This window comes from Mustelus asterias, chromosome 5, assembly GCF_964213995.1.
Source record: "Mustelus asterias chromosome 5, sMusAst1.hap1.1, whole genome shotgun sequence".
NCBI lineage: Eukaryota > Metazoa > Chordata > Chondrichthyes > Carcharhiniformes > Triakidae > Mustelus > Mustelus asterias.
The window spans coordinates 54,791,666-54,805,959 of NC_135805.1; the positions used below are offsets into that span (position 1 = coordinate 54,791,666).

General features: G+C 43.6%; 1 protein-coding gene across 1 annotated transcript in view; it reads right to left on the reverse strand.

Moving 5' to 3' along the window:
- Positions 1-14,294, reverse strand: part of me1 (malic enzyme 1, NADP(+)-dependent, cytosolic) — a 558,590-nt gene that overhangs the window by 279,290 nt on the left and 265,006 nt on the right. The window contains exons 4-5 of the mRNA XM_078212605.1: positions 14,196-14,271; positions 11,294-11,455 (exon numbers count right to left, since the gene is read on the reverse strand). Coding sequence (XP_078068731.1) covers positions 11,294-11,455; positions 14,196-14,271 — 238 coding nt within the window. The remainder of the gene's footprint in view (positions 1-11,293; positions 11,456-14,195; positions 14,272-14,294) is intronic.

Here is a 14,294-nt window from a genome sequence, read left to right on the forward strand (position 1 = left end):
ACATCAATGCAGACTCTGTACACAAGGTAGGGCAAGAAGCACTCAGGAGAGATAGGGACATAGGAACAGAGGCAGCCATTCAGCCCACTGGGCCTGCTCCACCATTCAGTATGATCACAGCTAATTAGACACTTCTATGCGTTTTACCCACACTGTCCATATAATGCTTTACGTTATGGATACAATGTACACAGTGTAAATAAACCAGTTTGAAGTAACTACCCGAGTAAGGCTACAGACTAGATAAGAGACACCACATCGCCAGTATATGAGGCATTGAGCTCCAACCTGGAAAAAGCCAGATGCATAAATGTTCATGGCCACAGTTCCCTTCATAGTTACCGGCAATACAGTCCTTCGCCCTGTTCAGGAGGTTGGAGTTGTGGCTGCTACATTTGGCAGATATCAGCATGGGAAGAAAAGTGAAGCACAGTCTTATATATTGCTCTGTGGTTTAGGTCAGAGCTTCCTGAACATCCTGAGCAATTATGACCTCCAGCTGAGAACCCTTGTCCCCCTCCTTTCTCTTCCAATAGTTTGTCCTGCTCATTCTCCAGATCATACTGTATTCCAAAGAAATGTCCACTCGTCATCTATGTCTGGAAGCAACTGATTTGTCAGCAAAAAGCACTTCAGACCATAAGACGTAGTAGCAGAAGTAGGCCAATTGACCCATGAAGTCTGCACTGCCATTCAATGAGATCATGATTGATCTGATATTATAATTCTCAACTCCACTTTCCACCTTATCCCCATAACCCTTGACTCCTTACCGATTAAAAATGTGTCTCAGCTTTGAACATACTGAATGTTCCAGCCTCTGCAGTAAAGAATTCCACAGATTCACCACCTCAGAAGAAATTCCTTCTGATCTTTCTTAATTGGGTGACCCTTTACTCTGGGATTATGCCCTCTGTTCCAGACTCTCCCACAAGAGGAAACAACTTCTGAGCATCTGTCAAGACCCCTGAGAATCCTATACTACTCAATAAGGTCACCTCTCATTCTTCTAAACTACAATGAATATAGATCAAACCTACTCAACACTCCTCCTAAGAAAATCCCTCCATATGCAGGATCAACCTAATGCACCTTCTCTGGACTGCTTCCAAAGCCAGTATACCATTCCTTAGGTAGGGAGGCCAAAACCGTTGACTGTATTCCAGGTGTGGTCTAACTAGTGCCTTGCATAGTTTTAGCAAGACTTTCCTATTTTTCATTCCCTTTGAAATAAAGGTCAACATTCTATTTGCCTTCCCTATTACCTGCTGAACTTGCATGCTAGCATTTTGTGATTTATGCACAAGAACGCCAAAATCCATCTGTACTGTAGCTTTCTGGATTAAATATTTAGCTCCTTTATTCTTCTTACATAACATCCATCTAACCTGTTTATATCCCTCTGTAGACTCCGTCATCCTCAGCACTTGCCTTTCTACCTATTTATATTCAATCCACAAACCTGGCAATAGTACATTCACTTCCCCTCGTGCAAGTCATTCATATAATGTATTCTAAATAATTGTGACCCCCACCACTGATCCCTGTGGTACTCCACTAATAACAGGTTGCCATAGAATCATAGAATCCCCACAGTGCAGGAGGCGGCCATTTGGTCCACCAAGTCTGCACCGACTCTAACAGAGTATCTTACCCACTCTATCCGTGTAACCCCACATATTTACCATAGTTAATCCTCCTAACCTAAAGATCCTGGGACACTAAGGGACAATTTAGATGGCCAATCCACCTAACCTGCACATCTTTGGACTGTGGGAGGAAACCAGAGCAACAGGAGAAAATCCATGTAGCCACGGGAAGAACATGCAAACTCCGCACAGATAATCACCCAAGCCCGGAATTGAACCCAGGTCCCTGCCACTGAAGTAGCAGTGCTAACCATGTTGCCCATAATGAAAATATCCTATGTATCTCAACTCTGTCTTCTATCAGGAAATACCAGCGTTGGATTCAGGTGGGCACAGCAAGATATCTCAACACCAGGTTAATGTCCAAGAGGCTTTTTTGGAATCACGAGCTTTCGGAGTGCTGCTCCTTCATCAGGTGAAGAGGGAAATTTGCCATGTCAGCTACAACTCTCATCAACTTTTACTGATGCACCATAGAAAGCATTCTTTCTAGTTGTACCACAGCTTGGTATGGCTCCTGAGCTGCCCAAGACCACAAGAAGCTATAAAGGGTCGTGAATGTAGCTCAGTCCATCTTGCAAACCAGCTTACCACCCATTGACTCTGTCTACACTTCCCGTTGCCTTGGCAAAGCAGCCAGCATAATTAAGGACTCCACGCAGCCCGGACATTCTCTCTGCCAACTTCTTCCGTTGGGAAAAAGATACAAAAGTCTGAGGTCACATACCAACCGACTCAAGAACAGCTTCTTCCCTGCTGCCATCAGGCTTTTGAATGGACCTACCTAACACTAAGTTGATCTTTCTCTACATCCTAGCTATGACTGTAACACTACATTCTGCACTCTCGCCTTTCCTTCTCTATGAACAGTATGCTTTGTCTGTATAGCATGCAAGAAACAATACTTTTCACGTATACTGATACATGTGGTGACATTGTCAGTTTTCCAATCCTCTGGGACTTTTCCAGAATTTAAGGATTCTTGGAAGATTAATACCAGTGCATCCACCAATTCTGTCGCTACTTCCTTTAAAATCCTAGGATGCAACCTATCATGCCAGGGGACTCATTGGCCTTCAGCCCCATTAGTTTCCCCAGTACATTTTCTCTCAGGATAGTTACTGAATCTTTTTCCTCATCCACTTTTGTCCCCTGATGATTTAGTATTTCTGGAATGTTAAGAGTGTTTTCACCGTTAAGATTGGTGCAAAGTATTCATTTAACTCCTCTGCTATTTCCTGGTTCCCCATTTTTTTTCCCCAGTCTCATTCTTGAAGAGGCCAATGTTCACTTGGCCTCTCTCTTACTTTTTATGCATCTAAAGAAGCTTTTACTGTCTGTGTTTATATTACTTCCTAGTTTAACCTCAATTTATATTCTCACTCACTTCTTTTGGTCATCATTTGTTGGTTTTTAAAACTTCTCCAATCCTCTGGCTTACCACTAATCTTTGCCACATTGTATGTTTTTTCTTTCCGTTTAATACTATCCTTAACTTCCCTGGTTGATTTACCCCCTTTCTAGAATCCTCCTTCCTTACTGGGCTATATCTTCGAGAGTCATGAACTATTTTCAGAAACATCTGCCGACCACACAAGACCTTCATTATTCACTGGTACATCTTACATTTCTATCCATTTTATTTATTTTAGACTATAGCTAGCTTAGGCTTCAGCCATCGTTATGTAAGTAGGCCCCCGAAAACCAAAATTATCCGAAATCCAAAATGCACTTGGCCCCAAGGACTTTGGGTAAAGGATACTCGACTGGTCCTGCAATGCCATTCTCACCTTGCTTTGAGACAATAGGTCTGCCTGCAAGAGGTGAAATGGAAGCCCATGATTGGGAGGGAAGCAAGTGGTCTGAGCAGAATACTTGGAAGTGAGAATCAAAGCCATCCCCACCTGCAACACCACTTCCTGTAAACTTCACCAACTTTATGTAACAGTAAAAACCTCCAAACGTTTCTACCAACTCAGCATGTAGAAATCAATCAGCATACTAGCTGGAAAATGGCTGACCATTCCTTTAAATACCACTGGTTGGTGGCCCTTCCTGCTGAATACACATTCAACTCTGTAAAGTTAAGAGAGGGTACAAGCTGGAGAATTGTTTAAAAATGGCATCACTGGAGTCCAATCAGTATTACATGATGATGTCACAATCTGCCTACTCTGCATGCCTCCAGTGCATATTCCCAGTGCTGGGTGGCACCGGTCATTTATCCTATGCTTCTGATCTTGGTCAAATTGTCAGAAGATGCACTGGCTGAAACTGGGTATCTTGAAAGTGAGAAATAAAACTGCACAATCTCTAGTAGTAGCTGGTAATTCATCTGTCATGCTAATATTACAAGATTATTGAATGATGTTAAACAGGGACTTGTATTGGTCAGGCATGTAAAGCATTACAAAGTGCATCAAGAACTTGCCTTGCCTAATATTTACTGGTCAAGGATACAAAGTCATCTTTTTGAAAACCATCAATGGATTTAATAGAGTCAATATTAAATGCACACTGCCAAGTTATTATTTCGAGGAAAAAAATCTAACCCAATTGTGCAACAGAACTAATCTTACAAAATAATTAAAGTAAAATACTGCGGATGCTGGGAACAAAACAGAAAATCTTGGAAAATCTCAGCAGGTCTGACAGCATCTGTGGGGAGAGAATAGAGCCAAAGTTTCGAGTCAAGATGACCCTTCGTCAGAGCTGATCTTACAAAATAATTACTGGCTGCAATCCTGCACTAAGACATTAGCTCCTAAAAGCAGAAAGATACTTTTGTAACAAGTTAGAATTATCCAGACAAGCTCAGCTGATTTCTCAAAACTCTGCTGACCCTTTGCAAATATATAACACTGTTGGGGTATTAAAATGGCCAGTTGAACTCAATCTCATCAAATTCTCAAGTCCATTTTGGCACGTTACTAAAATTGAGTAGGATTATAACATATTAACAGAAGCAAAGAATTGGCATAAATGGGTCTTTTTCTGATTGGCAGACAGTAACTAGTGGGGTTTCGCAGGAATCTGTGCGAGGACCCCAACCGTTCACATTATATATAAATGATTTGGAAGAGGGAAATGAATGTATAATCTCCAAATTGGCAGATGATATAAAGTTGGGTGGGAGGGTGAGCTGTGAGGAGGATGGAAAGATGCTTCAGTGTGATTTGGACAGGCTGAGTGTGTGGCATCTGCATGGCAGATACAGTATAATGTAGATAAATGTGAGGTTATCCACTTTGGTAGTAATAATAGGAAGATAGATTATTACTTGAATTATTACTTGAATGGGTGTAAATTGAGAGAGCTGGACACTCAACGAGAACTTGGAGACATCGGGCATCAGTCGCTAAAAGCAAGCACGCAGGTACAGCAGGCAGTAAAGGCAGCAAATGGTATGTTGGTCTTCACTGCGAGAGGATTTCAGTATATGGATAGGGATGTTTTGCTGCAATTGTACAGGGCGTTGGTGAGGCCACTCCTGGTGTAGTGTGTGCAGTTTTGGTGTCCTTATCTGAGGAAGGATGGCCTTGCTATAAAGGGAGTACAGCGAAGGTTTACCAGGCTGATTCCTGGGATGGCAGGTCTGTCACATGAAAGGAGACCAAGTCGGTTAGGATTATATTAAGGCAGCAGTCATAGCACTAGGTAGTAGTCATGATGTGGAGATGCCTGCGTTGGACTGGGGTAAGCACAATAAGTCTCACACCACCAGGTGAGACTTCTTACTGTGCTTACCCCAGTCCAATGCCGACATCTCCACATCATGCCTCACAGCATCAGGGATCCGGGTTCGATTCCTGGCTAGGGTCACTGTCTGTGTGGAGTTTGCACATTCTCCCCAAATCTGCGTGGGTTTCCTCCGGGTGCTCCAGTTTCCTCCCACTGTCTGAAAGACGTGCTAGTTAGGTGCATTGACCCGAACAGGAGTGTAGTAACTAGGGGAATTTCACAGTAACTTCATTGTAGTGTTAATGTAAGCCTTACTTGTGACTATTGAACAAACTTTAACTTAACTTTATAATCATTGGAGTTTAGAAGAGAGGGGGAATCACACAAACTTATAAAATTCTAGACAGAGTAGATTCAGAAAGAATGTTCCAATGGTGGGAGTGTCCGGAACTAGGGGTCATAGTTTGAAGATAAGGGGTAAACCTTTTAGAACTGATGCGAGGAGAAAGTTCTTCACCCAGAGGGTAGTGAATGTGTGGAATTCACTACCACCGAATGTAGTGGAAGCCAAAACATTTCTGATTTCAAGAAGAAATTAGATATAACTCTTGGGGCTAAAGGGGTCAAGGGATATGGGGGGGGGGGGGGGGAATGGAGGGGATCAGGATATTAAATTTGATGATCAGCCATGATCAAGATGAATGGTGGGGCAGGCTCGAAGGGTCAAATGGCCTACTCCTGCTTCTAGCTTCTATGTTTCTGTGATTAGAGACTTCGACATCTTAGTAAGTAAGAAGTCTCACAACACCAGGTTAAAGTCCAACAGGTTTATTTGGTAGCACAAGCCACTAGCTTTCAGAGCGCTGCTCCTTCATCAAGTGAGTGGGAGTTGTGTTCACAAACAGGGCATATAAAGACACAAACTCAATTTACAAAATAATGGTTGGAATGCGAGTCTTTACAGGTAATCAAGTCTTAAAGGTACAGACAATGTGAGTGGAGAGAGGGTTAAGCACAAGTTAAAGAGATGTGTATTGTCTCCAGCCAGGACAGCTAGTGAGATTTTGCAAGCCCAGTCAAGTTGTGGGGGTTACTGAATGTGACATGAATCCAAGATCCCGGTTGAGGCTGTCCTCATGTGTGTGGAACTTGGCTATCAGTCTCTGCTCAGCGACTCTGCGCTGTTGTGTGTCATGAAGGCCGCCTTGGAGAATGCTTACCCGAAGACCAGAGGCCGAATGCCCGGACCGCTGAAGTGTTCCCAACAGGAAGAGAACATTCGCGGCACGGTGGCACAGTGGTTAGCACTGCTGCCTCTCAGCGCCAGGGACCCGGGTTCAATTCTGGCCTCGGGTCACTGTGTGCGTGGGTTTCCTCCGGGTGTTCCAGTTTCCTCCCACAGTCCAAAGATGTGCAGGTTTGGGGCATTGGCCATGCTAAATTGTCCCTTAATGTCAGGGGGATTAGCAAGGTAAATGTGTGGGGTTACATGAATAGGGCCTGGGTAGGATTGTGGCTGGTACAGACTCGATGAGCCAAATGGCCTCCTTCTGTACTGTAGGGATTCTATGAATTCCTTGTATCAATTTATGTGGGCGGCACGGTAGCACAGTGGTTAGCACTGCTGCTTCACAGCTCCAGGGTCCCGGGTTCGATTCCCAGCTCGGGTCACTGTCTGTGTGGAGTTTGCACATTCTCCTCGTGTCTGCGTGGGTTTCCTCCGGGTGCTCCGGTTTCCTCCCACAATCCAAAGATGTGTGGGTTAGGTTGATTGGCCAGGTTAAAAAAAAAATTGCCCCTTAGAGTCCTGAGATGCGTAGGTGAGTGGGATTAGCGGGTAGATATGTGGGGGTAGGGCCTGGGTGGGATTGTGGTCGGTGCAGACTCGATGGGCCGAATGGCCTCCTTCGGCAAGGGGCGGCACGGTAGCACAGTGGTTAGCACTGCTGCGTCACAGCTCCAGGGACCTGGGTTCGATTCCCAGCTTGGGTCACTGTCTGTGTGGAGTTTGCACATTCTCCTTGTGTCTGCGTGGGTTTCCTCCGGGTGCTCCGGTTTCCTCCCACAGTCCAAAGATGTGCGGGTTAGGTTGATTGGCTATGCTAAAATTGCTCTTAGTGTCCTGGGATGCGTAGGTTAGAGGGATTAGTGGGAAAATATGTGGGGATATGGGGGTAGGGCCTGGGTGGGATTGTGGTTGGTGCAGACTCGATGGGCCGAATGGCCTCTTTCTGTGCTGTAGGGTTTCTAAGATTTCTAAGATTCTAAGATTCTTACCTGGCGATTGTCGAGCGGTGTTCATTCATCCGTTGTTGTAGCGTCTGCATGGTCTCCCCAATGTACCATGCCTTGGGACATCCTTTCCTGCAACGTATCAGGTAGACAACATTGGCCGAGTTGCAAGTGTATGTACCATGTACCTGGTGGATGGTGTTTTCACATGAGATGATGGCATCCATGTCGATGATTCGACGCGTCTTGCAGAGGTTGCTGTGGCAAACCTCAAACAGACCATTGTCCGCAGCAAACTACCCAGCCTTCAGGAGAACAGTGACCACGACACCACACAACCCTGCCACAGCAACCTCTGCAAGACGTGCCAGATCATCGACACAGATGCCATCATCTCACGTGAGAACACCATCCACCAGGTACACGGTACATACTCTTGCAACTCGGCCAACGTTGTCTACCTGATACGCTGCAGGAAAAGATGTCCCGAGGCATGGTACATTGGGGTGACCATGCAGACGCTACGACAACGGATGAATGAACACCGCTCGACAATCACCAGGCAGGAGTGTTCTCTTCCTGTTGGGAAACGCTTCAGTGATCACAGACATTCAGCCTCTGATCTTCAGGTAAGCGTTCTCCAAGGAGGCCTTCACGACACACGACAACACAGTCGCTGAGCAGAGGCTGATAGCCAAGTTCCGCACACGAGGATGGCCTCAAGTCACACTATCAGTAACCCCCACAACTTGCCTGGGCTTGCAAAATCTCACTAACTGTCCTGTCTGGAGACAATACACATTTCTTTAACCTGTGCTTAACCCTCTCTCCACTCACATTCTCTGTACCTTTAAGACTTGATTACCTGTAAAGACTCGCATTCCAACCATTATTTTGTAAATGGAGTTTGTGCCTTTATATGCCCTGTTTGTGAACACAACTCCCACTTACCTGATGAAGGGGCAGCGCTCAGAAAGCTAGTGGCTTGTGCTACCAAATAAACCTGTTGGACTTTAACCTGGTGTTGTGAGACTTCTTACTGTGTTTATCCCAGTCCAACGCCAGCATCTCCACATCTTAGTAAGTGACAGACTTAAACCTGAAACAATCAATTGAAGTGCTACAAAGTAGCAAAGAAATTCCCATCAGCTCTATTTTCATTGACATCCAAACATGGGTTAGGTTTTGATCCACAGAAGCTGAAGAAAGCAGAGTTTCAGGCATGCGGATGCACACATGTAAAAAGAGAATGCTCTCCAGCCTCCACACAGCTGTACGATTAATGACTAGGGAAATATTGACTAGATATTTTCTTTGTAATTGCCAAATGTCAATGTTGTCTGAAGTAACAGAATTTGTTTTCTTTCCCCTTTTGGCACCATTGTGGCAATATAATCAGGGCCTAGTTTTAAGGCTGATTAAATTGGATATCCTAAATCAAAGAATTGGGCATATTAAAATCAAACACAGTCAAACTTCGGGCAGGCCAATTATACAAATACACAAACATGTCTGGGCCTGGCCCATCAAAGATCATTGCACTCTGAGACCCAACAGGAGATCATCGCACCCCATTGAAATGCACCGGCCTATTGTTTGAAGCCCAGATCGGGTCAGACTTTCTGTCACCTAGAGTTCCTGCAGTTACCTTATCTGGCAACAGGTTACATGTAAGCAACAGCCTGGAGATGGACACCTGGGGGCAGGCCCCAGTGTTCTGTCAGGCAGACATTAAGAAACCCACTGGGTATTGGAACCCCCTCCTGGGACCTCATTGGCCGGAAACCAGAGAAGTTTCTAGAAAGGCAGGCAGGCAGGGGGATAAAGGTACACATTTCATACAAACCAGCAGCGAAGAGTCGATGAGGGAGGCGACCTTGACCATTCGGAAGATGGACCAGAGAAGGAAGGAAGCAGCTGCCATCGAGACTCACCTTCGTGACGACAGACCAGAGGGACTCAGAGAATCAAGCCTGCAGTTTAACCAAACCACCTTTGCGGGTAGTATACTTGAATCCTCTTGTTTTATGTGGGTAATTTAAGGGTTAATAGTGTTATTATTAATAAACTTATTAATAAACTTGTTGAACCTTTACTTGTGTTTGTCCATCTTGCAAATAAGGGCACCAGGGTAAAACCTTGGAGTAGCAAACTGGTCGAAAGTATTTGAAAATTTACAGGTACAATACCATCTTTGGTCGCCGTGGGGCCTTTTCACTTCAGCCAGACCTGGAGTACAGAGTTTAAGACAGCAATTACATTCCTGCTTCCATAAGACCATATGACATAGGAGCGGAAGTAAGGCCATTCGGCCCATCGAGTCCACTCCACCATTCAATCATGGCTTCCACACCTATCTGACCCTAGCAAGAGACTCTGGGCCCTGAGAAAGCATAAAGTTCTTATCCACAACTTTATTGCTCCTAAGATTGATTTTGCAATGCCCTCCTCACTGATTCCCCCATTCTCTACTCTTAATAAACACACATGTCCAAAATTCAACTGCGTCCATTCAATGTTGCACAAAGTTACATTTGGTCTCCTGTCCAACAATGGCGCCCTGTTCTTTGTCCTCATGTTAAGATGTTCACATTGTCTTATTTCATCCCTCCTCTAGCTTCTAAAAATTTGAAGTCTTCTGGTTCTTGTTACATTGTCTTCTCAGCTTGACCCATCACTGCAATCATTTCAACCTCTGTATTGATATATGTATCTCTTCCAGGTGAATTCACTAACCAAGTGCTGATCCTCAGCTGCTGAGAAATTCTTGTTAAGCCGAGTCTAATACTCTACTCCAAAAACAATTTCCCAGCAGGGATATATTGCTGGAGGTTTCATGCACAATAGCGGCATTATTATGAATGTAACATTGCATTTTATGCCCTGTAAGCTAATATATCAGAGAATGTGTTATTAATTACTTTTGTTTTTAATTATACAACACATATACTCACGTGTGTGAACTGTGTGTGGTGTGGCCATGTACAGAGTTTGTCAGGCGGTGGAACATGGAACAAAGAACTCAAGACTGAAGGCATTGAATGAACCGTGTAGTGTTGGTATAGAGAAATTGTTGAAGGTTAGTTTAGCCAAGGTACAGCTTTGCTGGAGTAGTCAGACTGTAGAAATGTTTGCATCAGGGGAAAAGCACTGACCCTTGCACTTAAAGCAAGTGAACAGGTTTTCTCGGTCAACCTCGGAGTGATAATCGTGTTAGAAATAAGGAACTGCAACTTGAGTGGTTGTGTTCACTCAAGAGTAGGGTCTAACAAGAAACTATGAACCCATTGTGTTGTAATGGAGGGACAATGCACTAATGAAGAACCAACTGAATGGGTTAAAACAGGTTTTACTTATGGCACAGGACCAGAGCCAAAAAACAGTACGTACAAAGAAAAGGGCCCACAGAGACATTTTTGCTGCAATCAGCTAGGAGTGCCGATCTGAAGTCCTGCACGGAGAGCCTGGGATAAACTCTGGTAAGCAGGGACACTAAGCATCAGGAGTACACACTATTACTTAGTTGTAGAACAAAAGGTGTACCACGTATAGTAGAAACAGGATTCAAGTTGTGGCCACTGATATCCAAAATAAAGGTCCAAACTCTTAGATCTAGTAAAGGTCCTCAAGCATGTCCATTATTATGTGTAGATGGAAGGCTGTCATCAACAAAAAAAGTAAAGTCTGACAATGTAACCTTGTAAATCCTTAAGCTAGATAATTTTCTTTACCTCATTATCAGTGCCAACGTCTAGCATCACTGGTAAACAATGTTGAGGATTCATTCCAACGCATGCTGTGTAGAGTGCTAGCTTACCCACTGGAATGCCCATTCCATAACTCCCAAGGTCACCAAGACCTAGGATACGTTCTCCATCTGTGATGACAATAGCCTGGGGGGGGGTGGAAATCCCAAAAAAGATAGTTAGAGATAACAGAAGCAAGATTTATGACAAGCTGGCACCTAAATGCTTTATCAAGAACAACAATGATATTAGATTACACAGATGCCAAGCTCCCAATCTCATCCATATGGTTGGAGAGGGGAAGTTAGAAGCAATGCAGATCACTGCTGCTCTTCTCAAAAATACTACCAGAAACCAGATATTTGGCAACTTGTCCATCCATTCAGGTGACCATGCTTTGACTGTTAGTCTACAGAAGATTACGAGGATGGAAAAGTAAACAAACACAGAAATTGTGCAGGGATATTCACCACAACTCTGACAGGAGAACCCCTTGGAATGGAATCAAAACTATTCTTTCACTGAGAATTTCAGTGGGTTAGGATGTAACTCAGCATCTCAAGGCCAAGACTGGAATTTAATTAGCAAATCAGCTTTCCAAAACCTTTTCCCTTGCAAAGTTTTAGTTACTGACTCAAGTGAAAAAGTAATTTTAGTGTTTTTTTTATTGCAAATGGAGTTATTGAACCCTGTGGTTCAATTCCTCTGACACACATCTTTACAGTTAACAGCACAGCAAAGGAAAAGTGTTCCTGATACTTGAATAAAAGTCAAATATGCAATCGTAAATAGCTCTTGGAATTTGTGACTATTGTGACACAGATTATCAATTCTGATTTAATTCTAAATTTAGAAATAAGCAATCACAAAAATTTATGACTGTGGATTTCTGTGCACCTTAAACTATAAAGTAGTCAATTATTTGATTCCAATACCAATTTAATTGCTATCAGCATTCTCCTGGTCTTCCATTATTCCTACCAACTTGTGCTTGGGTATAGTTCCATAAGATTCAGTAGCCCTCTAGTATCTCGCCTGAACGACTGCCTAGACTCATGTGTGAAAGGTAATAAGCCTTAACAGGCTATAGAAAAACTGGTCCACTGTGAACTTAATCTTGACCTTCAATAACAAACAAGTATACTTTACATCAAGGATCCTTGGAATGAGATCAGGATTGGGAATACTTGCTGATTTTTTCATTTCCCTAGCCCAGAAGATACTGAAGTTGAGTGTAGGATCACCCATTGCAACCCAGCTATTGATGGATTAGTTATCTCAGGCAAGAAATCAAACACCGACATTATTAATTCAATCGTTTCAGAAAACAGATCTGCCATCATTCTACTCGTCAATTCTGTAATTTCTCACCAACTAAACTGTGCCAAAATCATGTACAGCACAGTATTTTGAAGCACAGAAAGACCTAGTATCTCTGCACCAGGACACATACATATTTGGAACTGAATGGTCCGACTAGCGACAGAGAGCATGGTTTTGTACGAGCGAGGTCATATCTCACTAATTTGATTGAGTTTTTTGAGGTGGTGATAAAAATTAATGATGAGGGAAGGACTGTGGCAGGCTGATGCAAAAGGTTCAATCACGCGGGATCAAGGGTGAACTAGCTAGATGGATTCAGAATTGGCTTGGCCATAGAAGACAGAGGGTAGGGTGGAAGGTTGTTTTTTCTGAATGGAGGTCTATAGCCAGTGGTGTTCCACAGGGATCAGTGCTGGGACCTCTGTTGCTTGGAAATAAACTAAGCTGATCTGATTAGCAAGTTTGCAGATGATACTAAGATTGCTGGAGCTGCAGATAGTGATAAAGATTGTCAGAGAGTACAGCAGGATATAGATAGGCTAGTAAATTGGGCAGAGAAATGGCATATGGAATTTAATCCGGACAAATGCATTCTGATAGATCCAATTCAGGTGGGAGCTATAAAGTAAGTTGCAGAACCATCAGGAGCATAGAAACACTGGTCTGGGAGTACAGGTCCACAGATCCTTAAAAGTGGCAGCACAGGTGAAAAAAGTGGTGAAGAAAGCATATGCATACTTGCCTTCATCAGCCAGGCCATCGAATATAAAAGTTGGCAAATGTTCGTTATATAAAACATTGGTTAGGCCACATTTGGAATACTGTGTCCAATTCTGGTCGCCACACTACCAGAAGAACGTGGAGACTTTGGAGGGAGTACAGAAAAGGTTTACCAGGATGTTGCCTGGTATGGAGGGTATTAGCTCTGAGGAGAGATTGAATAAACTGGGATTGTTCTCCCTGGAAAGACGGAGGCTGAGGGGCGACCTGATAGAAGTTTATAAAATTATGAGGTGAACAGTTAGAAGCTTTGTCCCAGGGCAGAAATGACAATTACAAGGGGGCACAAGTTCAAGACAAGGGGAGAAAGGTTCAGTAGAGATGTGCATTTACACGGAGGGTGCTGGGAACCTGGAATGCACTGCCAAGTGAGGTAGTTGAAGCAGACACATTAGCAACATTTAAGACTTATTTGGATAGAGACATGAACAGGCAGGGAATGGAGGAATACAGGCGGTTGGTCCAGATAAGACGATGTGATCGGCGCCGGCTTGGTGGGCCGAAGGGCCTGTTTCTGTGAAGTACTGTTCTTTGTTCAGGGTCAATAAGTAGACAAAGCTACCCTGCTTGTGTGAACTTGTACTAAGTGGATTAGTAACTGTGATTCATGTGCAGATTGCCTGCCTAATCTGTAGAGTCTTGTGATGAGCATTCTCTGGACAAACCAGCAATGAGAAAAGAAGCTAAATGTTCAATACTTTTAGAATTTAATGCTGTTTCAAAAATAATGCATTCTGACATGTTAAAACAGTATTTCACTGGGCACACAACAATTCAAACATACCTGAACATCATTCTCAGGCCAAGATTTCAGTATTGTAGCAATATGTCCTCTGTCATGGATAGTAATAAAGAGACCCCTGAGAGATTAAAAATGGTTTGT